Genomic DNA, 27,036 nt, shown 5'->3' on the forward strand with positions numbered 1-27,036 from the left:
GTGAATAAATTCATTTGTGAATTTTACAAAACTAATTTATAAATAATCAAAACGTTAAAATATTATAAACTTATAAAGAAATATACTTCAATTCATTTGTAATTTTCATTAAACTAGTTTGTGGATTGTCAAAGAGCTGAAATAGTAAGTCAGATTCATATTGTGAATGCTAAAAATTGATTTTTTTTTTTGTTCAAATTCACAATGTAATGATGGGTTTCGAGCCTCACTAGAACAAACAAAAGGCGGCAGAAGCAAGTAACAATTTGATCTAACACTTGAAACGTATGGATCTAAACTCAACTAATCTATGAAACTAATTAGAACTCAATAAAACGAAAAACATACCTTGATTTCTTTATAGGTTGCTTCTTTTGACAAGCCAGTTGATTGTACTAAAGAACCAAACGTAGAGTTTCTCTCTTGTAAGCGCAGCCAGGACGCAAAACCGTAGCAGATATCAACAAACCACCACGAACCAACACAAAACAAGATCAAATCAATGATATTGATCATCGTCACCTTGTAACAGAAGTGGTATCATGAAGTGGCATCGAGCCTTCGGGTTTTCTAGGGTTTTCTTAGTGGTTCCAACTTTTGGATTAAGAAGGCTAAGTTTTTATTCATCCAAAACCGGGATTTGACCCCTTTATTTATAAGGAGGTGGTTTGAAACCCTAAAGATAATTACCAAATTTATTAGTAATTATCTAGGCTTTTGGTAATTATTCAAGAAACAAACCATTCTAGAATATTCCATATTCTCCATGTTTTCTAATTAATTAATTATTCTATTAATAAATTAACAAAACAAGTCCCTAAAATAAATATCTTTCCAGTTCTGCTTTATTTTGTTCTTGTGTGTGATGCGAAATTAGGAGGTAGACGTGAAAGTCACTTCAGGTCTGGTCTGTGTATGGAAGGCTATCCAGTTTTTTCTGGTGATTACGACACAATTTGGACCACTGATGGGTGCGAACCAGGTCCCACTCTTGATGGTTGCAATCCCTTGCGATTAGTTGCGATTGATCACACCCAGTTGTACTCATTTGATGTTCAATGCTTCTACAAAGCTGTTCGCATTCATTTGTGGATTGTTGCGAAGGAGATCATGGTTGCGAACGAGAGATTGGGTGCGAGCGGAAGCATGGTTGTGAACGAGAGATTGGTTGCGAATAGAAGCTTGGTTGCGAAGGGTTTTGTTTGGATAGACAGTCCGGGGAGTTAGGATGCGAATGCGAGCTCTTCGAAGTCTAAGAGTCGCCTCGGAAAGGGTTACACCTTGGGAGCTGAAATGCCAATATCAATGCTGAATCTGTTTTTCTTTAGTTCTATTAATTAATCTTTAGTATGTTAAATAAGCCATTAAATGGCATAATAATTAGGCGTCTTTAGATTTATTATTCCGTTATCTTTTGTAAGACTATAAAAGCCAAGTTCTATCATGTGTAAGGGTTAGTTGATTGAAATATAAAAAAATTGAACATGTTTTCATTCGAACTGTTGTGTACGATTCAAACTTTGATCTTCGTTGGGACACGCTTCCTGATTTTGATCTCGAACTCAAACCATTAGGTCTTGGTTTGTTTTCACCGAAGATTCAAACTATAGGTCTAGTTTGGACTTCAAATCTATCCTTTTTCATTACTCACTCTTGTCTTTGTTTTTAATTGTTCATTGTTCCCCTGCAAGAGTCGTATTTGAGCTCCAAATACGCATCAGTTGTGGTATAAGAGCCCCAAGTTCCTACGGGGTTTTGTTAATTTGTTTTTGTTGTTCTTGTCAAAAAAAAGTTTCCTGTCAATTTTTATCTTTGTTGTTGATGTTACTATTTTTTTTTAAAAAAGAGTTCTTGTCGTGTGCTGCTGATTTGTTGTTGTTGAGCAAGCCACTTTTCAAGAAAGAAAAAAAATTCAGCCAAGTTTCAGCAAGAATCAAGTTACATTGGATTGGTAAGATCCTACTTTTCTTCTTAAACTCCGTGAAGTGCTAAGAAAAACCATTGAAGATCTGCCTCGAACACAGCCACGTCGTGACTTGCCACAGGTTGGGGAGTTGAAGAAAAAACAATTACCCAAATTTGTTGGTGGAGCTGATCCATAACGTTATTTGGATTGGGAGAGGAAAATTGAAAGAATATTTGAGTTGAACAAATTGGATGACGAAAAGTGTTGCAAGTATGCGATTGTAAGATTGCGTGGTGAAGCGGCAGATTGGTATGAAAGACTGAAAGCTAAGAGAAATCATTAAGGATAAAAGAACATCTCTTCTTGAGAATCTTTAAAAAGCAAACTCAGAAGAAGGTATGTTCCATCAATACACCGAGTCACAACTTATCCTAAAATTGTTGAATCAAGGCTAGGAAATTGGATGTGACCGAAGAAAATGATGAATCGTTGGAAGAAGAAAACAGGTTAGGTGATATTCTTGTGGTTGAATAAGACAAAGAAGTCAAAACTTACGCCTATGATGCCAACTCTACTACGAACCCGAGAATGATATTGACATGATGCCATTTCCCAATTCTAATCTGAAAGAGGAACTTATGGAAGAAACTCATTTTGTGGTTGGAGGTGAGAGGATTGAAGCAAATAAGAAGGAAGAAACTGAAGAAGAGATTGTGGAAGAAAATTTTTAACAAGCCAAAAAGGAGGAACATGTGTTGGACTAGGGAGATGGAAATAACATGCTTGTTATGAAAGAAGAGGAGAAAGTTGAACAGGTTTCGCATCTGGAAAGTCCAATCGCAACGACACTCAAGGAGAACCTGGACATGGCGTTGAAGAAAGATGGATCTAGTGTCGATAACAGAACTATGAATGATGATATATGGGTTTATTGTGAGAATGGGGAGGATCATCCGTTGCATCTAGAACAGACTTTTGACACCCTTAGAGATCCATAAATCTTTAGGAAATCATTTCTAGTTGATAAGGTGAAGTGCTTAAAGTTTATGGTATTCTTGTTGGGTATGTGGTGGTGGACATGTTGTCTAAGCGTCATGTTTTGATAATAACTTTGGTTTTTCACTTATTCAGAGTTGAGAGTGTGAAGAATTATAATTTTGTTGAGGTGTTTGGGTGATTTGCATGTGATTCAAGTAGAAAAAGTGTTTTACAAGGTGCGGTTCTGTTAAAGGAAAATCATCTCTATGTGCCCAAGCAACCGATGGGAGACCTGGTGAATACGAAAGGTCCAAGGGGGAGGAATGACAATTCGATTAAGTATGACTAATATTTTGGAAGTGATGATGCAATGACATGGAGTTCCAAAGACAAATCTTTCAGATCGTGACGTTAAATTTAGGAATGATTTATGGAGGAAGGGGATGAATAAAATGTTGTTTGGGTTTTTTTTAAGAGGGTTGGTGAACACTTTACAGAAAGATTAGATTGTGAAATTAATTCAAACTGAATTTGTTTTCAAGATTGAATTTCCAAGAAATTATAAGAGCCTTCCGAAATTGATGTCAAATCGTTTTGAAGATGGAGGGTCTGATGCAAAATTGGGAGGTGGATGCGAAAGTCACTTCTGGTCCGGTCTGTATACGGAAGGCGATTTGGTTATTACTACCCAATTTGGACTATTGATGGGTGCGAACAAGATCTCACTGTTGATGGATGCAATCCATTACTATTGCTTGGGATCGATCACACCAGGTTGTACTCGTTTGATATTCAATTCCATTGTGAAGTTGTTCGCATTCATTTGTGGATCGTTGCAAAGGAGAGGCTGGTTACGAATGGGAGATTGGATGCAAGTGGAAGCCTGGTTGTGAATGGGAGATTGGTTGTGAATAGAAGCTTGGTTGCGAGGGGTTTCGTTGCGATATGCAATCTGGGGAGTTAGGATGTGAATGCGAGGTCTCGGAAGTCTAAGAGTCGCCTCAGAAAGCGTTACTCGTCAGGAGGTGAAAAGTCAATTTCAATGCTGAAGTTGATTTTCTTTAGTTAGTATTAATAGATCCTTAGTGTCTTAAATAAGCCATTAATTGGCATAATAATTAGGTGTCTTTTGATTTATTTTTCTGTTATCTTTTGTAAGGCTATAAAAGCCAAGTTCTATCATGTGTAAGGGGTAGTTGATTGATTTATTAAAAAACTTTGAAGTTGTGTTCATTTGAATTGTCGCGTACGATTCAAACTTTGATCTTCGTTAGGACTCCCCTCCTGATTTTGATCTCGAACTCAAACCAATAGGTCTTGGTTTGTTTTCACCGAAGATTCAAACTGCAGGCCTAGTTTGGAAGTCAAATCTATCCTTTTTCATTACACTTTCTTGTCTTTGTTTTCAATTGTTCGTTGTTCCGCTACAAGAGTCGTGTTTGAGCTTCAAATACGCATCAACGTGTAACCCAAAAGGACAAGGGTATTTATAGTAATATTATCAGGCTTGTTATGACTATGAGCACTATTCTTCATCACATAAATCCCACCAGATTAATGTGAATTTTTTATATCGATGTTGATTTCTATTTCTAGAGAAAAAAGTTGAAAATTTTGGTATATTTACTTTTTTTGGATAAAACATAAACCTAAATATTGAAAAAAAACAACAAAAAAATTTGGTTTTTTTTCCAATAAAAAATAGTTTGTTTTTTGTTTGTCAATATGGATATCTATGCAAGGAAGATAAAAAAAATTATGAATTTTGGTATATATTCTAGAAAAAATTAAACGAAAAAAACAAAGAGTGTTTTTTGGTATATAATCTGGTACTTGCGCATCCTATGTAAAATTTACAACCCTTCCATTGGTCATTGATCGTTATAAAGTCACTTTTAATTTATTTTATTATAACTATTGTGTACATTTACCCACTCAAAAACAATTATACCGTAACCATAAAATAACTATAGTTACGTGTTTTTTCTTTTATTATGACTGTTGATAACTTGTAGTGAAATTTTTAATATTATATCGTGACTATTAATACGTTTAGAAATAATCGTCATCGTCAAATACTTATATTGACGAATTTTTTTTTATACAGTGACAAGTGTTTATATTTAGTCACCCACAAGAAATTTGAAGGTCATCATAAAATGCTTATGATGACGTGTTTTTTTCCTATACGGTGACAAATGTTTACACGTAGTCACCCACAAGAAATTAGACGGTGACTATAAAATTAAACTTTATCAGCTTATATGTTTTCACATTTTACTTAATAATCGTCATAAGGTAAATATACATATCAAATAAAAAAAACTTGTTATTGAAGATGACATTTGACCACTGTTTTTGACAGTTAACTTGTCATTATTCTTATGTAAAATGATGTTAATGCATGAAGTCTTGTCATTATTCTTATGTAAAATGATGTTAATGTATCGAAGTATGATTTCCAATGTTGACACGTTTTGAGTAAACTGTCAAGGAAATCATCTTGGAAATTAGTTATGACATTTAGTGAGAAGATATATGAAAACCGAGACCTCATTCTTTTCAAAACCCGTCACCAAAAGATACTTTTGTACTAGTGTGAGAATAATGTCTTATGCTAGAACCTATTACTGATGTACTAGAATAAAAGTGTACCTAAGAAGGTGAATATCTTTTTTGCAGAGATTTTTTAAGCCTTCTTCCCACATGGGTTAAATTGGACACACATGGAATCAACCTTCAATCCTTTCTCTTCCCAGTTTATTCTATCTTAATATACTCGAACAGTCACCATTTTCTTAAGCTACTGTTCTTTAAAAATGAAGTTCATGCTTTATTGCATAAATGGTGGACTGTTATTCCTCACTTGAAAAATAATATTGAGGAGTTATTTTAGGTGATTAACAGTATATGTCGATAAAAAGACTAAAGAGATTATCAATTTGGTTTGCATGGATAGTTTGGTGCCACGTAAATGAAAAGTTCTTTGAGGGCAAGGTGAAAAGTAGCAAGCTCTGATAAATTGAAGTCCATTTTCTTCCTTTCTTTAGTTTAGGAATTGGGCTAAAAGGGTAGTAGGCTTAACCAGTAGAATGGGTGTATTAGCCTTGATTAAGCTATTTATCCTGTTCTAGCGTCTCACTAGTTTTCTTTGTAATAGTTCGGGACCTTTAATATTATACTTATTGTTCAAAAAAAGTATAAACTCCAATACCAACATGAATAGACAATCAGAACAAACAAAAACTTAAATTTTCATTCACACATATGGCTAAATAGTCACTGATTATATAAATTTACTAGCGATGGACACGAGTATTTTAATTACTTTGAAGAGTTTGATGAATTTGTTGCTAAGCGGGTAACAAATTATAAAAGTAAAATTAGATTGGTAACTTTAGCGACAAGTTTAGGACGAATGTTCTAGTTTTCAAAATTATTTTACCGGTAAAGACGTATTGTTGGAGGATATTTGAGTAAGGTGATTGTGGAGAACCAGATTTCTTTTGGATCGTGTAAGTTCACTTTCCGAACTGATCTTTCCACCCTATGCCTAAGTTACATGATATCCAATCTAAGATAATCCACAAGGACACTTGTGTATCTAGGCACAGAAACACAAGCCAAATCGCCAGACGGTTCGTATATAAGAAGAAGAGTTGAGAAGGGTATGATTTGTAGCTTAATAGAATAGTCGTATTTATACTTGACAAATTAAGGTAAATCATCTAAATTAGTTATACAAATCTCGAAATTAATGGCATAATCAATGGTTACCAAAATTGACCAGATTTGTTAATTTTGCTATAATTATACAAATCTCGAAACTAATGGCATAATCAATGGTTACCACAATTGTCGAGATTTGTCAATGTTACTCTAATTACCCACTAGAATTCCGATTTTCCATAAATAAACTAATTAAAATTTCTGAATTCCTTTTGGGTCGCTACTCCAAACCCCCACCTTTCTGTCGTACCAGGTTATAATTTGATCTTATATATGCATGCACTCCACATTCACCAAACATATAATATATAGTACAAACGAGAAGCCCCTTATCTCACATGTCAGTTCCAATTACATAAAATGTCAGGTGACACTAAAATCACCAAAAATCCCCCCCCCCCCTCCCTTTTAGTGTAACCCATGAACTAACATCAAATTATATAAACAAACCAAACCAGTACATAAATGAAAATATCATAACGACTGAATTCCCACTTTAGTATTAAAAAATTCATATACTCGATAATCAGAGTGTTTTAAGAATTGAGGAATGGTCCTCCTTGTTGGTTATCCAACTTGAATCTGAATAACCTTCTAAGACTGAAGGACTTCCCAAGTAACTCAATCCATAATCCATGGTTCCCTTGTGATACTTAAATACTTTATTGACCGTTTGCCAATGTTGAGCACTAGGATTACTAGTGCAGCTGCTCAACTTTCCTACTGCATAAACAATATCAGGCCTAGTACTTGTCATTGCATACATCAAGCTACCAATAGCCGTAGCATATTCCAATTGTGAAGTAGGAATGTCATTGTTAGGCATTAGTTTTACACTAGAATCCATAGGAGTACTTACAGGAGAACAAGCACTGAAATTAAGCTGTTTGAGAATTTTCTCAACATAGTAACTTTGAGTCATCACTAAACCTTTGTTCACCCTTTTAATTCTTATACCAAGAATTACATAAGCCTCTCCTAAATTTTTCATGGAAAACTTAGATGAAAACAATTTCTTTGTTTCATCTACTTGTTATTGGTTAGTATCATCTATATATAAGCAAATGATCACTCCTGAACCAATAGCATCATTGAATCTGTTGTAAACACATTTGTCACATTGGTTAACATAAAACCAGAAGAAAAAATAACCTCATCAAACTTTTGATGCCATTGTTTCGGTGCTTGTTTCAACCCATACAAAGATTTTACCAGTTTACATATCATATGCTCTTTACCAGGCATAAGAAAACTTTATGATTGTTTCATGTAAACTTCTTCATCAATTTCACCATTTAAAAAGCCTGTTTTGGCTTCCATTTGAGGGATAATCAGATTGTGAATGCTTTCCAAAGCAATTAACAAGCTAATAGTAGAAATACGTGCAACTGGAGCATACGTATCAAAATAGTCAACACTAGGTTTTTGTTTAAAACCTTGAATGACCAACCGGGCTTTGTACTTTCCAATACACCCATTAATATTCATTTTCTTTTTGAAAATCGATTTGTAACCAAGTGGTTTAGAACCTGGAGGAAATTTAGACAACACCTATGTATTGTTCCCAAAAATTGATGACATTTCGTCATCAATCACTTCCTTCCAAAAGACGGCATGTCGAGACTCAATGGATTGTTGATATTTCTTAGGATCATCCTTAATACTATAGCAATATGAGTATTCAAGACTAATTTCATCCCTTGAACCTTCCACCAAATAGAGTTGGAAGTCAGATCCAAAAATTTTCGCAATTCGGCCTCTTTTGCTTCTACGAAGCTCTTGTGGTTCTTGACCATTACCACCATCTTGACTTTCTATATTTTGCACTTATTTAGTGCCAAAAGTCAAATCATTAGGCCTTTTAATTCATTAAAATTGCTTCTCATCAAAAATTCCATCCAGTAACTCGATAACGGTGTTAATCGGTACTGAATCATTGGGTTCTATTACATAGAACCTATACGCCTTGGAATGTTCGGCATGTCCAATGAATATGCAATCTATTCCACGTTGTCCCAAAGTTTTCCTTTAGGGTTCGGTGAGTTTTACAACTGCCCAACATCCCCAAACCGGAAAATAACTCAAATTTGGCTTTTTCTTGAACCAAAGTTCATATGGGACTGTTTTGTTCCTTTTTTTGGAACCTTATTCCGTAAATACCAGGTCGTTAACATAGCCTCTCCCCAGTATCCCTCACTCAATCCTGAGTAAGAAAGCATCGATTTTACCATTTCCTTTAAGAATTGATTTTTGCGTTCGACGATTCCATTTTTTTGGGGCGAGTATGGTGCTGTGGTTTCTTGAATGATACCGACTGATTGGAAGTATATGGAATCCATATATTCACCTCCCAGATCGGTTCTAATATACTTAGCCGGATTGCCCAATTGCAATTCCACCTCAGTTTTTGTATATTTTGAACTTTTCCAATGCTTCATTTTTAGCATTAACAAAATACACATAGCAAAATCGAGTACAGTCATCAATGAATGTGACCAAATACTTTTTACTTCCCAAAGATGGAGTATAGTGGAAATCACACAAATCATTGTGTACAAGTTCCAAAACAGCTGACTTTCTAGAAACACTTGGAAATGGTTATTTTGTAACTTTTCTAAGCATGCATGTTTTAAATCTTTCTGGATTTATGTCAAAGGGTGGTGGTATAAGACCATCTTTTGACATTTGATGCATCCTTCTAAAATTGACATGACCTAATATAGCATGCCGAAGCATGGAGTCATCAATTTTAGAAGAAGACGATGACACAAAATCAAAATTTTGAATAGATGACAATTTATCATTAACATTCAAATAAAACATTCTATTATTTAAATATCGAAAGCCAATAAACATTCGACCTCGATAAAGGATATATATATATATATATATATATATATATATATATATATATATCTGATTCATAAACTTGTTTAAAACCATCATAACTCAAACAACTACCAATAACAATATTCTTTCGAATCTTGGGAACAAACAAAACATCAAAAAGCTTAATTGTGTTTCCAAAAGTAAATTCTAAACAAACAATAACGACACCACAAATAGGTTTAAAAGAATCATCTCCCATGTGCGACATAGATCCATCTTTAAGCGATGTTAATGCTTCAAACATACGTTTATCCTTGCATACATGGTTTGTTGCACCCGGGTCGATCCACCAAGCAACATCATCATCCTTTACATAGAATGATTTAGGAATAAAGGAAACATGATAAACATAATTCTTATTAGAATTATCAAAGTTATTCAAAAACTGACCTCCAATCACTTAGTCCTTAGAGCCATTACCACCTTCATTGGGTCCATTGTTTCTAGTACCATTATTGCCCAGATTCACACGACAATCACACTTGCAATGTCCCATCCCTAAACACCTCCAACAAACCAGCTCCTTTTTTCTTTTTGTTGGAGTTATTTGGGACATGTTCCTGCTTGCGTTTTCCATGTCATTTGTTGTTCAGATTTCTTGGTTTGTTTTCAGCTATATGAACTGGCGGCTGTCCAGATTCAACTTTAATCTTGTTTTTGTCACTCTTTTGTGCACGAATGGATTCTTCAATGCGAAAATGACTTTCAAGTCGAACCATGGATATTTCTTTCTTTTGATGTTTTAGATTATGTTTGAAGTCTTTCCATGATGGTGGAAGTTTGTTAATCACACTCGACACATCAATGGTTTCATCCATATTCATGTTGTGCAGTTTGAATTGACCCAAAATGAGAAGGAGTTCATTGTATTGTTCCATTATAGATCTTTAGTCAACCATTATATTTATTAAAATCACTGACCAGAAACTTGTTAGAAGCATCCTCGACCATGTATTTGATTAAAGAGTGTCCCACAACTCCTTTTCACTATTAGCCTCAAAATAGATATCAAAAAAGGAATCAGCCATACCATTCAGAATATGTCCTCTGCAGATGTAATCATCATTGTCCCACTTGATCCTCCTTCTGGTTTCTTCCAGTGTCTCGTTCTCCACCACTTCTGGCCTTAGAGTACTCAGCACATACGCAGACTTCAGCGTGGTCATCATGCATAACATCTTCTTCTTCCAAAGCCTAAAATCATTGCCTTCAAACTTTTCCAGTTTCATGAACTTAGTTTTCAACTCACAGATTGATTCAGCCATCTCCACCAGATGAGAATATCAATTCGATTGTTGAAAGATATTTGAGTAGGGTGATGGTGGAGAACCGGATTTCTCTTGGATCATGTAAGTTCACTTTCCGAAATGATATTTCCACCCAATGTCTGTGTTACACAAAATCCAGTCTAGGATAATCCATAAGGACACTTGTATATCTAGGCATAGAAACACAAACCAAATCGTCAGAGAGTTCTGAGTTCGTATAGAAGAAGAAGAGCTGAGAAGGGTATGATATGTGACTCAATAGAAGAGTCGTATTTATACTTGACATATTAGTGTAAATCTTCTAAATTAGTTATACAAATCTTGAAATTAATGGCATAATCAATGGTTACCAAAACTGACGATATTTGTCAATTTTACCATAATTACTCATTATAATTCGGATTTTCCATAAATAAACTAATTAAAATTTCCGAATACCTTTTAGGGCACTACCCAAAGCCCCTGTCTTTCTGTCGTAACGGCTTATAATTTAATCTAATATATGCATTCACTCCGCATTCACAAACATATAATATAGAATACAAACGATAAGCCCCTTAGTTTACATGTCAGTTCTAATTATACAAAATATCAGGTGACACTAAAATCACCCACACATATTAGCTACAGTTTTAAATAATAATAGTGTTGTAAAAGTTCAACTAGGTCCGGATTAATCTTCAATTAGTCCATAGCTGATACCCAATCGACTATAATGCGCCTAACGATTAATCTCTGCCTAGACAATGAGTGAAGCTATAGAAGTCGATGAATTTTTATCACTTTGAAAAAGTTTTATCTCAATAGAAACTACTTGGAAACTGATTAATGTTGTATTAATCAAATTAACCTATTTTGTTATGATACTTGTCATAACGAATTTACATTTTACGGTCTGCAATTAGTCACCGACTAATCTGTAGTTGCTAACCGACCGATATACTACCGTCTAGCGACTTTTACCACCTTAAATAATACTAAGTTATAATATTGGAGATATGATAAAATTTTGCGACATTGTGTACTAGAAATTGTTGCTATTTTATCACCTAATCCATAGAAGCGTGTTTATACATCGAATTTGTTTTTGGGAAATCCATGTCTAACAGCGGCAGATTTTCCATTGTTAATTCTGTTTGAGAAAGTTTAATTGCTGGTCTCAAGGTGAAGCACAGTTCTAAAGAATGCTTCCTCAATATGAAGAGTGGCATGACATGGCGTGTAGGAAGGGGTGAAACATGTATGATTAATCAATATGATCTGTTAGACTCCCGGGCTTTATCCTTGCATAGCACCTTAAATCATCGAGCTTTTCGCTTTTTTTTTTTTTTATTTATTTATTTATTTATTTTTTTTTACTGTATAATTATTTAATGCGTATAAGGAACATAATTTCCTTTAAGCCTTCTATTTTAGTTTCCTTTTTATTAATTTCTTGTGCTTTTAGTGGTGTTAGTTCATGTACATGATTTAAATAATTTTATATATGAGAATAAGCATACACGTAATTATATAGAAAAATTATTAAAAAAAATAACCAAATTAACCTTTAGTTCAAAAAATGACTATTTAAGGTAGATTAATGCGGTAAAAGAAATGCGGTATTAATTTATAATTCAAGTGCACTAACACCATGCATTTATATCATATGCGGTAATGATTAAATATGATTTTGAATTTTTTATTATAATTAATAGAAGGTGCAAATTAAGTTAATAACTTCAGGAGTGTTTGTCTATCAATAGAAGGTTAAAAAGTTTTGATGTGAAAGTTTTTAACAAGCAATCCTTGAAGTCGCCTGACCTCCATTCTAGAATCAACGAAAGAAACTCATATAATAATACGTACCCAAAAGGATGATAATGGAACACAAGAAAAATAAGGTGGTGGAAATGAAGTTGAAAGTGGAATCTGCCTTCTCCTTTAATTAACATGAATCAGGAAGTAAATCAAAGAAGAGAGAGAAGATATATAGAAGCTTTTCAAATCTTTGCTTGTTAAACCATCTGTCTTCTACCTACATCTTTGTCTGTTCTATATATCTATATAAGCACCCATCCGGCCACTCATCCCCCATTGAGTAACTCTCTCTCTCTCTCTCTCTCTCTCTCTCTCTCTCTCTCTCTCCTGATCGTCACCAGAGGGAGATTGTGATACGGAAAGAATTAATGGTGAAGTTCTCTAAAGAGCTTGAAGCCCAACTCATTCCTGAATGGAAAGATGCCTTTGTGAATTATTGGCAGCTCAAGAAACATGTTAAGAAGGTTAAACTATCAAGGATATCAAAGCTTTCACAAACGACTTGCAGTCAAGATTATGGCATATCAATATTCGACCCTGTTCGCTCTTTGTTTCGTCGTCTTACATCTAATGCAACCAATCAACAACCTGATCAGATTCTTCAGGTATTTTAATTACTAATTACAAGGAAATGTAATAGCCATCGGAAGATGGTAAAGCATTCGCTAATTAATTATGATTTGAAATTAATGTTAAAATTGAAAAAAACATGTGTGAATCTACTTTAGTGCTTGACATATAGTACTGTTGAAGTTCCAAAAGAAAATACTTTTGGTGCATGTCTTCATCATGGCTTTCGTGTCATCATTCACGATTACCATCGAATGAAATGTTTTTGCATTAATCTGCTGTTGATTTCGTTACGTTACGCATTAAATCTCATTGTCTATTCAGTTTAATCATTTTCCATTAAGTTATACATATAGATAGCATTAACTAACTTTTTTCAAGGATATCTTATGCAAAACATAATCACTTTTTTGGTTTACCCATTATTTTCATCCACTTTTTTCACTTAAAGTTTTTGTTCATTTTCAACAATAACATCAGTTATTGCGTCTGAGGGTGTGAGATGAAACACACACAAACACACACACCTGTTAAAGTTGTGGTGCTTGTAGTAATTAACAAAAGGTAGCGGTGAGATGGCGTCATCAAAGACTTGATTTTCATGAAATTGAGTATTTTTGGGGACTAAAAGCCAATAGAAACGACTGTCACGCATTATATGACTTGTTTCCTGAAATAACAAGGAAATGATAGTTATCATCATTGCTATAAGCCTATAACTACATGTTCCACGTGTCATGCATGGTATAGGTGAAAAACACGCTTTCCGAACAAGGTGACGAAATGTCAGAAAAAGATGAAGATGAAGATGATGAAACTGAACTCGTTGAACATTTGAACTCTGAGGAAGACGAGGTAATTAACCAAATAGATTAAGTAAACATAATTAATTCATAACATTTTTAGTTCTATGTTTTCGCACAAATAAAAAATTTATTTGGTTATTATCATTCGATTCATGTAGGTGAAAGTGTTCTTTGAGAAATTGGATGAGGAATTGGAAAAGGTGAACCAGTTTTATACCAACAAAGAAAGCGAATTCCTTGAGAGAGGAGAAATGTTGAATAAACAGCTCCAAATCTTGTTGGACCTCCAGCAAGTTCTTGGTTCCCGGAGAAAATCTTCAGGCCGGTTTAAATTCGCACGATCCCCAAGCTCCACCGGACTCCTCAGCTCTTACTCGTCTGGCCCCACCTCTGACTCCGGTAACCAAACTCATACCACAATTTTTCATATTCTTCAACCTCCTTAATTAGTGGCTTTTTTAATGTCCATGAAGTTAAAAGAATCCTCCATCCTACACATGATCACAACTTGTATAAATTAATCTCCTTAACTAAAGTGCATAGTTAGTGGTCTGCGCACTTTATAGTACTGTTTACTTAAGAAAGAATCATTCTCAAAATGTAAATTCACGATTATAATACTTAATTACAATGTTTCTTAAATATGAATCTAGATATGTTGTTCTATCTTTTACTATCGGATCAAAATGAATTGAAATTTGGCATGCAGAAACACCCACTGAGTTTGCTGAAAGCCGTGGAGAGGGGACACAGACAAATGATGTGATTTCCGCTCTAGAAAAAAATGGTATCAACCTACTTGGTGCAGCAACTAGAGGAAAAACTAAAAAGGGAAAGCCTAAAATGGCCATGCGAATTGATATTCCAGCAACTACGCCTACAAGAACCATAACAGCAGTTACATCTATGCTTTGGGAAGATCTAGTAAACAATCCTAAGAAAGAAGGTGGACCAAGTGATTACATCAATCGCAAGAAGATCCAATGCGCGGAAAAAATGATTAGAGGAGCTTTTGTGGAACTTTATAGAGGCCTTGGTCTATTAAAAACGTATAGGTATGTATCAAATAAATGCATCTATAATATTAATGCGTACCTTGAGTATGCCCGTCATGATACTACACATAGGAAAAGATTAATTAATATATAGTGAGGTAATAAAAAAAGATTGATAGTGGACATGTCCCACTACAAAGTTATATTTTTTGCCAGATTAATAGCAAACTTATAATTTCACCTCTAGCGAGTGCCATTAATATTGGGCATCTTTTTTTTTTTCTCTAATTTACAAAATTAACTACTTACATATATTCATCATTGTTAAATTAATAAACTCTGGTTTTTTACGTTTAAAATATAACTTTAAATGTTTTACATTTTTATTTATTAGAGGCCTGTTGATTTTCTGATCAAATGAATATTTTTGGCAGCTCTCTAAATATGGTGGCATTTGTAAAAATACTGAAGAAATTTGACAAGGTAAGCGGCAAAGCTTCATGTTGGTAACTCGTATATATATGTTCTCAAGTATATAAACAATAAACTTCATGGGAAGAAATAAACTTTGTGACGTAATAATTTTGATTCAATTTTGACTCCAACTATTTTTTTTTTTATTTAACAGGTTTCTAATCAACAGTCTTCAGCAACTTATTTAAAAGCTGTCAAAAGATCTTATTTCGTTAGTTCGGATAAGGTAAATTAAGTAAAACCAATATATATATTCTTTTCTCTGTTAGTTTTAATTTAATATTACATTGCTTGTTACATTAACTCGTTTTTTAGTTTAATTACAAAAAAACAACTCTTTAGCAATCTTTTAAGTTGTTGATGAGGTGATAAAATAGCCTTAAAAACTATTTGAAAAAACTCCAATATTTTAGATGCTATTAGAGAATTGGACAAAACTAATTTTTCTATCTTAATTTATTTGCGAAAGAAAAGACGTGGTCGAATTTACATTACAATATGGTAGCTAAAAGTAAAAAGATAAACACTGATCCATCTAAGTATCTGATCATGTATAAAGTTAATTAATCCTTACATGTATAAATGAGTTCAAATTCTTTATTCACCATTTTGCTTTTCCGATTAATGTACCACGCATGCGCGTTGCTTGTTTTTCTTCTTAATTCAAAATGTTCTTGTCATGTTTACTGTTTAAGAAAAACTTTTAATACTTGTGGACAAATAATTTCATAATAAGCAATCTACATGTTTTCAATCATTGGTGTTGTTTTTTTAAACTAGTTTGTATTGTTAAAGAACCACAAACAGTTTAATAAAATAATTGAATTAATTAGATGGAATGCTTAATTACTTGACATTTAATGGATTAAACTTAGTCATAATAAGATTTTATGTCGACCTTAAATATTAATGTGGATTTTAGTAGCCATCGAACTATTCAATTGAAAAAAATGAAATATTTTTAAGTTTAAAATAAATGTGTTGATAATTAATCATTTATATATTTCAATGCATTCTAAGAAAAAAATGATAAAAGTTGTATGAAAAATAAAATGATAATGTGACAATCCGTTGATCAATATTGATTTCAAAATCTTATGGATATACCGTTTATAATGAAGAATTATAAATTTTAGGTGGTAAAATTAACGGATGAGGTGGAATCTTCTTTCACTAAGCACTTTGCCAAGGATGACAGAAAAAAGGCCATGAAATTTTTGAAGCCTCGCCAACAAAAAAGCTCTCACATGGTCACTTTCTTTGTTGGTATATATTATACCCCTTATCGAGTATCTTCATCATAATAATTAGAAAATAAGAAAAAATTAATATGACAACATCAAGCAAGAAAACCATATAATAGTTTTTTTGTTGCAACAGGACTCTTTACGGGTAGTTTTGTAACCTTATTCTGTGTATATGCAATATTGGCACATATTAGTGGCATGTTCTCCCGTGGTACAGAAACCGACTATGTTGAAACTATATATCCTGTTTTCAGGTACTTAATGTATAAACTTTCAGTTATATATATATATATATATATATATATATATATATATATATATATATATATAAAAGAAATCAATTTTTCCATGCCAATAAAAACCTAAATAATCTTGTTTGCATTGGTTACATATAAATGCAGCATGTTTGCATTGTTGAGCTTGCATTTGTTTATGTATGGGTGCAACCTTTTCACATGGAAAGCTACAAGGATTAATTACAACTTCATATTCGAATTCCAAGCTGGTACAACACTCAAGTATAAAGATGCATTTCTTATTTGCACATGTATGATGACAACTGTGGTTTCTGCCATGGTACTACATCTCATTTTGATTTCAAATGGATTTTCTCCTACTGAAATTGACGCCATTCCGGGCATTCTTTTCTTGGTAATATTATTACCTTGACTAGTTACATCAGTTAAAATTTTTTAAAGTTTTTAATGTTTATTCTTAACTTTGATTTGATATTTAGATTTTCATTGGGTTGCTTGTATGTCCATTGAACATCTTCTACCTTCCAACTCGCTATTGTTTCCTTAGAGTCATTCGCAACATAATATGCTCTCCTTTGTACAAGGTACTCCTAGGTTACCCAAATCATCACCTAAAATATGGAAAATATAAAATAAATGTTTATGACACTAGGTAATGATTTTGATTTTTATGGAAAACATAGGTTCTGATGATGGATTTCTTCATGGCAGATCAACTTACTAGTCAGGTAATTTTTCTACAAAAGTTCGCATATATGTTCTAGCATCATTAACTTACCTTGTCTGGTGATAAAGTCGGTATACGTATTTTTCTTCTTTGTGTTGCAGATCCCATTATTGAGGCACATGGAATCAACAGCGTGTTACTTCCTTGCCGGAAGTTTTAAAACACATCATTATCATACTTGTAAATCAGGGAAGTTATATCGAGAGCTTGCTTATGTAATCTCTTTTGCTCCATACTACTGGCGTGCTATGCAGGTACATACATATGCATTACATCTTCAACAAATGCCTAAATCTTTTGATTGTCACTTTATAATACCTCTAACAAGGATAACGTTTTATGTATGAAATTATATATATACAGTGTGCGAGGAGATGGTTTGATGAGTGTGATGTTAACCACTTGGCTAACTTGGGTAAGTATGTGTCAGCCATGATAGCAGCTGGAGCACGGTTAACTTATGCAAGACAGGAAACACAATTTTGGTTGATAATCGTTTTGGTGACTTCCTTGTTTGCCACCGTATACCAACTATATTGGGACTTTGTGAAGGACTGGGGACTTCTTAATTCCAAGTCAAAAAACATATGGCTTAGAGATGAACTTGTTCTTAAGAATAAAGGGTTCTACTACATAGCCATTGTGAGTTTTATATCATTAAGTTTCAAGATTTTTTAAAACTTTACATTTTGACAATTGCATAACGTGAAATACAAAAATCTCCATTTATGTGCAGGCTTTGAATTTTGTTCTAAGGGTTGCTTGGTTGGAAACAGTGCTACAATTTAAAGTTGGATTGTTTGAATCACGCTTGCTTGAGTTTTCTCTTGCTTCTTTAGAAGTGATTCGTCGTGGGCATTGGAATTACTATAGGTAATAACATATGCATTTTGTATATAGTTAGTACTATTTTTTAATTAAGGAATAATGGTTAAAAAGTATCCTGTATTTATCCTTTCTGATTTGATACAGGTTGGAAAATGAGCACTTGAATAATGTTGGCAAGTTTAGAGCAGTGAAAAATGTTCCTTTACCATTTCGTGAGACAGATTCTGATGGTTGAGAACATTGGTTTATGTCCATGTACAACTTCTCCTATCAAGTGTACCTAAAGGGCAAAACTAGATATGGTGGGGGTGTCAAATTCTGTTCTATAGTGTCATGGATGGTATGGTTGAGACAATGTGAATCAGAGTCATCAAAAATCATATCGAAGTAACTACGGTAGCATGTCGTAAGGCTATCAATATGATATGATGAAGCATCAAGCAGGAAAAACTGTTTTAACCGCTCTATTGTATCAATCATTATAATTTCACCTTTGACTAATCTTCATTTTTCAAGACATTAAATCTCGTTTGTGAATGAATAAAACTTACAAGATATTCTCGCATTGCATTCAATTAATTAGTCGTCATAATTGCCAATGGATTTATGTTCATGTTCATTAGAAAAATATTGATATATTTACAACCTTTTATAACTATCATAGATAATTTGGCTGTAAATATGTATATAACATTGTTGGAAATAATGGCCAAAGTCACAACAGTTTGTAATATTACTATTACTGTCAGAGTGATATAAGAAATATTGACTAGAGAAGGATGATACAAATCTAGTTTGTTAATTAATTGAGTGTTTAATTAATTAAATGAAACTTGTAGACATAAAGGGGTTTAAGCTTAAGAATATGAAAATAAGAGAATTACCAAACATAAGGATAAATACTTGATGACTAAGTAATTATTTGTTAAGGGTTTAAAACATTTCCCAATAAATAGAGGGCCTTAAAAGCAGATTCTGATGATGATCCAATGTGAAGAACATTAGAAAAATCAATAGCCTGTATTCCTTCTCTAAAATCCCGAACAACCCCGTTTACACATCGCGTCCCTTCTCTTTTTGTCTCGCGTCGGACTAGCAGAAACCTTAATCATTTACTGTTTCAGTAGTTGGCTGATCCAAGGTTGTCAAGTGTTGTTAATCTGTAACGCACGCAGATTCGGGCTAGTCAATTTAGAGACAATAAACATCAAAAATGACTTTTTTGTGGAAGATTATTTAGAATGAATAATCTTAACCAAGTTATTGTATATGTCATAAGGGTTCAGTACATATAAAAAACACCGAAATCAGAGTTATAATGAAGAAGTTATGGCTCGTCGAAGTTTTACGGCTAAACCGGCACGGTACCGCGTAATGTAAAAAATGAATTTTTGATAAATTACTTTTTTGCCTTAGGGATATAAATGAAAGTCGTAGTATATGTTAAACCAAGAGCGTAAAAAGAACGTCCAAATCTTACTTCGTATGAGGAAGTTATAATTTTTCTAAGATTTGACATAGCAGTATGCAGCCCGGAATTTGAATTTTAGATCGATCGATTTTTAGCAGAAACAACCTAAAATGAGAATTGAAGATCTCATTAATAGAAGCTCAACGATAAAAAGACAGTTGAAAACGGAGTCCGTATATAGAAGTTATGAATTTTACACTGTCGGTAAACAGTGTAATCTTCTCATACTATTAAATATAAAATCGGTCGAGAACTAACTGATGGAGTAAAAAGGAGAGTTGTAGATCTTGTCAATACCTACGCGTGGATATAAAAAACGTCGAAAATGGAGCTTGTATGCAAAAGTTACGGAATTTAGAAGACGGAAGGGTGTTGTTGCGAAGGGGGTGACGTGGCTTAATTTAGACCATTGCTTCCTCCCCACGCCTTGCCACCAGATGGTGACACTTGGAACTCAACGCGACGATTTGGAGGCTTAAACTCGCCGATTTGTGCCATTTTCAGCCTATAAATACTATGTGAAGCTCACCCTTTTTCCTCACACCATAACCATTCTCTCTCTCTAACTTCTCTCTAAACCTATCCTGAAGCCCTAGTAACTTCTAATTGCTAGAGGAAAGCCCCGCAACGCCAGAAGGCTCCGAAAAGAGGAGCGTTTCAGCTCGAAAGTTCTGCCCCCGCAGAGCCTGGTTCCTAGCCAAACCCCCGGTAAGTGAGTGCACACTTACTTTCATCTTACACATAGATATGAAGTATTTAATATAAATTATGTGCTATGTGTATATATTATCTGTATTCTTGATTTCTATGTTGGATGAAAAAAATATACATGTTTTACTTGATTTAAACTATATACGTATTTTATACCTATAATTATGATGGGTAAATTAAAGATGAGATGAGACGAGAGATGAAATATGAGATGAATGATGAGATATGAAATATGATATAGATGAACATTGGCAGCTATGAACTTAGTGCCTGATAGATAAACCCTGGCAACTATGGACTTAGTGCCTGATAGATAAACCCTGACAGCTATGGACTAGTACCTGATAGATAAACCCTGGCAGCTATGGACTTACTGCCAAATAGATAAACCCGACAGCTATGGACTTAGTGCCTTACAAATGAACGTTGTCAGCTATGGATTTATTGCCCTATAAATCGATATTGGCATCTATGGACTTAGTGCCTAACAGATAACATCGGCTGCTATGGACTTAGTTCCTGTTGGATGAACCCTGACAGCGATGTACTTCGTGCCTATTGCTTAGGACAATGCTTAGGAATGAATGAATAATGAATAGACGATTCTTAGGGTAGATCCTTAAGAATAAAGAAGATAATGGGGATGGTAAGTTGGGTTAATTGTTTGATGATGAAACATAATAACTTTATTATTATGGGTTGAAAACCTTATGTACTCACCAGGTTTCCCAACCTGACTCACTCAGTTATTTGTATCACAGGTGTTGATATGAAGCTACAATACACTGAGAGACTAAAGGAGATGTAAATCAGTAGTAAGGTTTGTTTATGTTTATGTTTCTGTATTGATGATGACATCCCAAAGTTTTTATATAAACAAAATACATTTCTTCGGAAATGCTTTGATAATATATTTATCATGTTTTTCTAAGAACAAATTCCACGATATTATTCTTTAAAATGAATACTCTGATTTTCAAATAAGCAAAAATAAAATTTTCAAAATGACCGTGAATTTGGAGAGGTCACATTTGGTATCAGAACATTAGTTTAAGCGGAATAGGAATAAGGATTTATTTCTAGACATAAACTTAAAATGTTAAGAGATGATCGTGATGGATTCTCTTTTGGATGCTAGGAATGTAAGTGTATTTTACCTTTCAATGGTTGATTTAGTTTTGTTGCATAAGACTGGTTGAACATGGATCTACAATTAGGTTCATGATATATTTTGTTTTCTTTCTTTTTGTACCTTTGTTGTCTTTTAGTTTGTTCATAAACCAATAATGGTATCAGAACTATTTGTTCATGTCTATATCCCTTGGTTTCCAATATGTTTCTGTTGACCATATTTGCATGCATGTTAGTGACCTGATTAGATCAGATCACTAAAATTTTAAATGTCTTAAAACCTTTTGTAATTCAAAAATAATTTAGGGTTTAGTTAGCATCTTTTCTGCATCATGGATGCCACACATCCTCTTATACTAAACAACAAGTTAATGAGGTTTGGTCTAAACACTAACTGTAAAAACATGACACATCGGTTTCTCTAACGCAACAGGAATCTGTGCATGGGATGCAACGTGTAGGTTTAACATGCATGATGCGTAGTCACTGCTCATAGCAGGTGTTTTTTTGATTTTTTGATCCAAGTATGCTTGGTCATTTTTATGCATCTGACTCAATTCATGCAAATATGATGGTTTTACAAAATTATTTATCACCTTATTTATTGTTTTAATTGTTTAATCTCTTGGTGTTCTGCAACCGATGATGATTATAGGTGCCTGGTGGAAATTGGTAAATTTTGGTCAACGAAAGGCTTGGCGGTCAACGACGGTCAATACAAAGTCAAAATAATTTAATTGTCAAAGTTGGTAAAAATAAAAAAAAATGCTCCAAAAAACGTCTAACCCTAATTCCCATCATACTCATCCTCCTTTTTTTGGTTTCTGTCTCAAGCTTAGAAGCGTGGCTACCGGCAACGCAAAATGCATACGACGACAACATATACACCAGACTTTGGTGACATTCCCAGCAGAAGCTTACGCTCAACATATTCTTGCGACACATCCTCCGAACACCGGAGATGCACACAACAGAAACCAATGCCTACCATTACCCATAGTTCACTCTAGTGACGCACACGTGAGACATTGGTATGTGTATTGGTTTTGATCTTTTGAGCATTATATCCACCTCTTTGGTACATTCTTGTGTAAATTATGACTTATAAGGTGGTTTTTTAACTTGTATTTTCTATGAAAAACAAGCTGATATGTGATTTCTATTCATACATTCACATAGTTGTTTCAATTCTGATTTCAGTGATAACCAAGCTTGTTTCTGATTTTTTTTTTGCATACATCACATTACATTGCTTATGCTTTTTATATCTGGTGTGAATTTATGATTCCTAGTGTGTTGTTTCTGATATGTTGTGTGATTTCTAATTTCTGGTGAAAATTTATGATCTCTGATGTGATTTTTCTAATATCTTATGTGGCTCCCTGATTTCTACTATGATTATCTTATATTTGGTGTGATTTATGTTTTGATTTGCTAATTTTATTTTTGAATTATAGTGCGTGTTTGGTGTATTTTTCTGATTCCTGCTAATTTTTTGTTGTGTGTTTTTGTCTCAATATTGTAGCAAGATGGTGTGGACTTTTTTGTGGCTTAACTCCTCTTTTGAAAAAAGATTGCAATAAGAATTTTTTTTAACTAGTAGTTTATCAGGATGTGAAAGGAATTGGAGCATGTTTGAAGCGGTTAGTTATAAATTTATAATATTTAAATATCAAAAACGTTTTTAACCTTTTGTTATGTGTATTTTATAGGTACATACAAAGAAAGGAAATAGATTGGAGACAAGTAGATTGAACAAATTTTGTTTATGCTCAATTCAATGCTAATTTTATGGAATTAAAAAAAAACAAAAAAAGAAAAGATAGGACTTTGGAAGTGCTTTTAGCAAATGGTTCTCACTCTCTTCAAGAATGGATTATTGATTGAGACGACAGTGATGTAGATGAAGTTGACCACGAATCAATTATGGAAGCGATTGATGAAGCTCTCGGGACTAATGATAATCAAGTACCCTATAAAACTTCAATACTGAGCGGACTTTTTGATGAAGATTTCGAGTCCGAGAATGAGGAGCACATGTTTAAAGAAGATGAATATGAGTAGGATGAAGTTCAAATATTGGAAGAACACGGAGATTAGAAAAAGATGAAAATTTAAATATATGAAAATGTGTGTTTTTATTATTATTAAACTTATTTTGGACTTGTAATAGCATGTATCATGACTTAAATTTTTAAATACTAGTTATGACTTTTCATGGTTATTGAACTTAGTATATATATACTTTTTATTAATAATTTATGGTCGCCAATTAATCCTCGTCGAGATCGATTAATCACTTAACCCTAGTTGACCGTTAATCATTTTTTTACAACATTGCTATTTTGTAATGTGTAATTTTTGTTTAAAATTGTATGTAATAGTTTAGTTAGGAAAAAATTTATTAGAATAGAAAATTTTAATGTTGTGAAGACCAAAGACCAGGAGAATGACCTTGGAGTTTGGACTCCCATGGTGCTCTTGCTAACATCTAGAATTGGTGGTTGTTCTATTAGGAGCGTTGATGTGACCCTTTGTCCTTAGTACAACTTGTTTCTTATTTCGATTGTTTGAAATTCAAAACTTGAGTTTTTATAAAAGTTATAAAATATGCTTAAAATTATTGATTTCAAAAGTTAAAATGTTTTAATTAAAATAAAACAAAACCCTATTTTATAGAAACGTAAATACATATAACCATGAAAAACACTCACCTATTTATAATTGATTGGCGTAGGGTAGTTCCTGGACCAACACAATAATCCACTATTGTTGAGATGATGTGGTACTTGCAATAATTCAAGCATACTTGGGTCAGGGACCACATTGCCTTTGCATGGTTGATTTAGCAACTAAATTAATGATCCTCGTGTACTCCAATCATGAATGTTAGATGAGTCTGGAAGAAATTAAACATGTTATTGACATAAGTATAGAATTTTCGACAAATCTAGGATTTTCATAGAGATTAAAACTGGTGACAGAGAAGAATGACTGTCCAACAGTTATTAACTCAAGCATACTTAGGACATTACAAGAGGGACTGTCCAATAGAGAAGAACGACGGGGGAGCGGGAGGAGTTTGACCCCAGAGAATGGGGAAGCATCAAAGAACCTTGCTATATTTTTGGTACCCTTCCAAACCCCAATAATTAATTATAATTATAATTACTCTCTCATTTGAACCAGATTGCAACATTCATATAAAAACTGAAAAGCCTAGCATGTAAGCTATGATGTTTTAGTGTATACATTAGAGTCATTTATAATTAAGATTTGTAGATTTAGAGTGAGTAATCCCGCCTCATTTCATGTTCCTTGTTTGGTTGTGGATTTAGGACAGGGTTGCTCAGTCAACTGTCTTACCAATCTTAATTATACATGACTTGTGTACACCAAGCAATGATAGAGAGACCTAGTAGGGATCATTTCATGAAATTTCATTATTTCAAATTATCATAACCCTCGTATTGTTAAGTACTCGCCAATTTCGAATCAAAAAGGGGTTCGCAGCAATAATAACAGAATAAAACCGAAAGCGCTGAAAACTTATGTACATAGGATAGTTCATCATCCTAGTAATCATTTCTTCTAGAACGACTTAATATCTATTTCGTCAAGAAGTTCCGAAATCCTCATCCGACATGGTTTGGCTTCGTCCTTACCATGCACAATTCTTATTTTGTGTAAAAGAACTTTTTCCTTAATCAGCCGTCAGATGAAATTCTTCCAATCCATAACATAAACCCTTATATCACCTCTCACTTGAAAACTTCAAAAGTACCCATGCGAGGGGTACCACACCTTCTAGCCTGCACAGTAGATAGGAAACTCGAAGTGAAAAACACCAAAGAAGTCTCAGAAGTCAGTGACCACCCGTAGAATACCCAATAGACCTCATAGGAAGATCACTTGTTCCGTAAGTCAAGTTCGAGAATAGAGACTAAGAAATCATGAGGTTAATCTATCGCTGCTAAGTGTATACGCAAGAGTAGTATATAATTTAGACTCAACAAGATTTAGGATGTGTGATTCCGCCCTATCTCCTGTTCCTTTTCTGGTTGTGGACCTAGGGCAGAGCCACCCATACGAACGTTTTGTCAATCTAAATTATATACGACTTGTATACACGAGGTAATGGTGGATGAACCAGGTATGAGTCTTATCATGAACTTCAGAGCAAGAGTCCGCAAGCTTACTACAACAACCGTAGATACTTGAGTGGAAGTGGTAGCGGCTTGCAATAGGGCTTTATAATCAAGTTACCCAAGACAACGGGTGGACTTGATACCATTTTGGGTGATCGTCGACAGATTAACCAAGTCCGCTCACTTCCTACAAATTGAATGAAATAGGAAAAATAGAGAAGCTACTAGAACGTGTGTCCGAGAGATTAGTTGACTGCACAGTGTTCCAATATCTGTTATCTCCGTTTGAGATAGTAGAATCATCTCCCAATTCAGTCAGTCACTTCAGAAATATCTGGGAACCAGGCTAGTCATGAACATAGCCTACCATCATTAAACCGATAGACGGAATGAGAGAACGATTCAAGCACTAGAAGATATTCTAAGAGCATATATGATCGATTTTGGTAACGCTTGGGATACCCATTTACCACTTATTGAATTTTCATAAAACAATAGCTACCACACCAGCATCAAAGTTGCTCCATTTAAAGCTCTCTATGGCCGTAAGTGCAGATCTCCTCTGTGCTAGGCTGAAGTGGGCTATACGCAACTAGCCGAGAACTAAGTACCCAACAGTACTCTAACCGAACCTGATATCATTCGAGAGACCACAGAAAAGATAGTACAAATCCGAGAACAACTAAAAACATCTAGAAATAGACAAAAGAGTTATTCAGACAAACGAGGAAAACCCTTGAAATTCTACGTTGGTGACCGTGTCTTATTAAAGGTCTCACCATGGAAAGGCTTGATACGTTTCGGCAAACGTGGGAAACTAAATCCGAGATACATCGGACCATTCGAGATGCTTGCAAGAATCGGTCTAGTTATTTACAAACTCAAACTACCACAAGAACATAGTAACATACACCCTATCTTCCACATATCTAAACTAAAGAAGTGTCTATCCAATGAAACACTTGTTATTCCACTCGATGAAATCAAGTTAAATAAAAGTCTACACTTTGTAGAAGAACCAATGGATAGGGAAATCAAAAGAACCAAGAAAAGTCGTATCCCGATAGTGAAGGTTCGCTGGATTGCAAAGCAGGGACCTGA

At 34.0% G+C, this 27,036-nt stretch overlaps 2 protein-coding genes across 2 annotated transcripts; one reads left to right on the top strand and one right to left on the bottom strand.

Annotated features, from left to right (window-relative positions):
- Positions 1–7,139: 7,139 nt before the first annotated feature.
- Positions 7,140–7,535, bottom strand: LOC145127412 (secreted RxLR effector protein 161-like). Its single transcript, XM_079062613.1, has one exon. It carries the CDS (start codon positions 7,533–7,535, stop codon positions 7,140–7,142), a length of 396 nt encoding a protein of 131 aa, XP_078918739.1.
- A 5,133-nt stretch (positions 7,536–12,668) lies between these two features.
- Positions 12,669–19,049, top strand: LOC145124131 (phosphate transporter PHO1-like). The gene is made up of 15 exons (XM_079059360.1): positions 12,669–13,175; positions 13,891–13,995; positions 14,105–14,345; positions 14,656–15,001; positions 15,376–15,424; positions 15,570–15,641; positions 16,552–16,681; positions 16,796–16,916; positions 17,064–17,313; positions 17,399–17,503; positions 17,603–17,647; positions 17,748–17,900; positions 18,010–18,288; positions 18,383–18,519; positions 18,619–19,049. The coding sequence occupies exons 1-15, from the start codon at positions 12,939–12,941 to the stop codon at positions 18,707–18,709; spliced, it is 2,361 nt and encodes a 786-aa protein (XP_078915486.1). The 5' UTR covers positions 12,669–12,938; the 3' UTR covers positions 18,710–19,049.
- The last annotated feature ends 7,987 nt before the right edge of the window (positions 19,050–27,036 follow it).

This window comes from Lactuca virosa, chromosome 7 (genome assembly GCF_052849685.1).
Source record: "Lactuca virosa cultivar CGN04683 chromosome 7, Lactuca_virosa_CGN04683_v6, whole genome shotgun sequence".
Classification (NCBI taxonomy): Eukaryota; Viridiplantae; Streptophyta; class Magnoliopsida; order Asterales; family Asteraceae; genus Lactuca; species Lactuca virosa.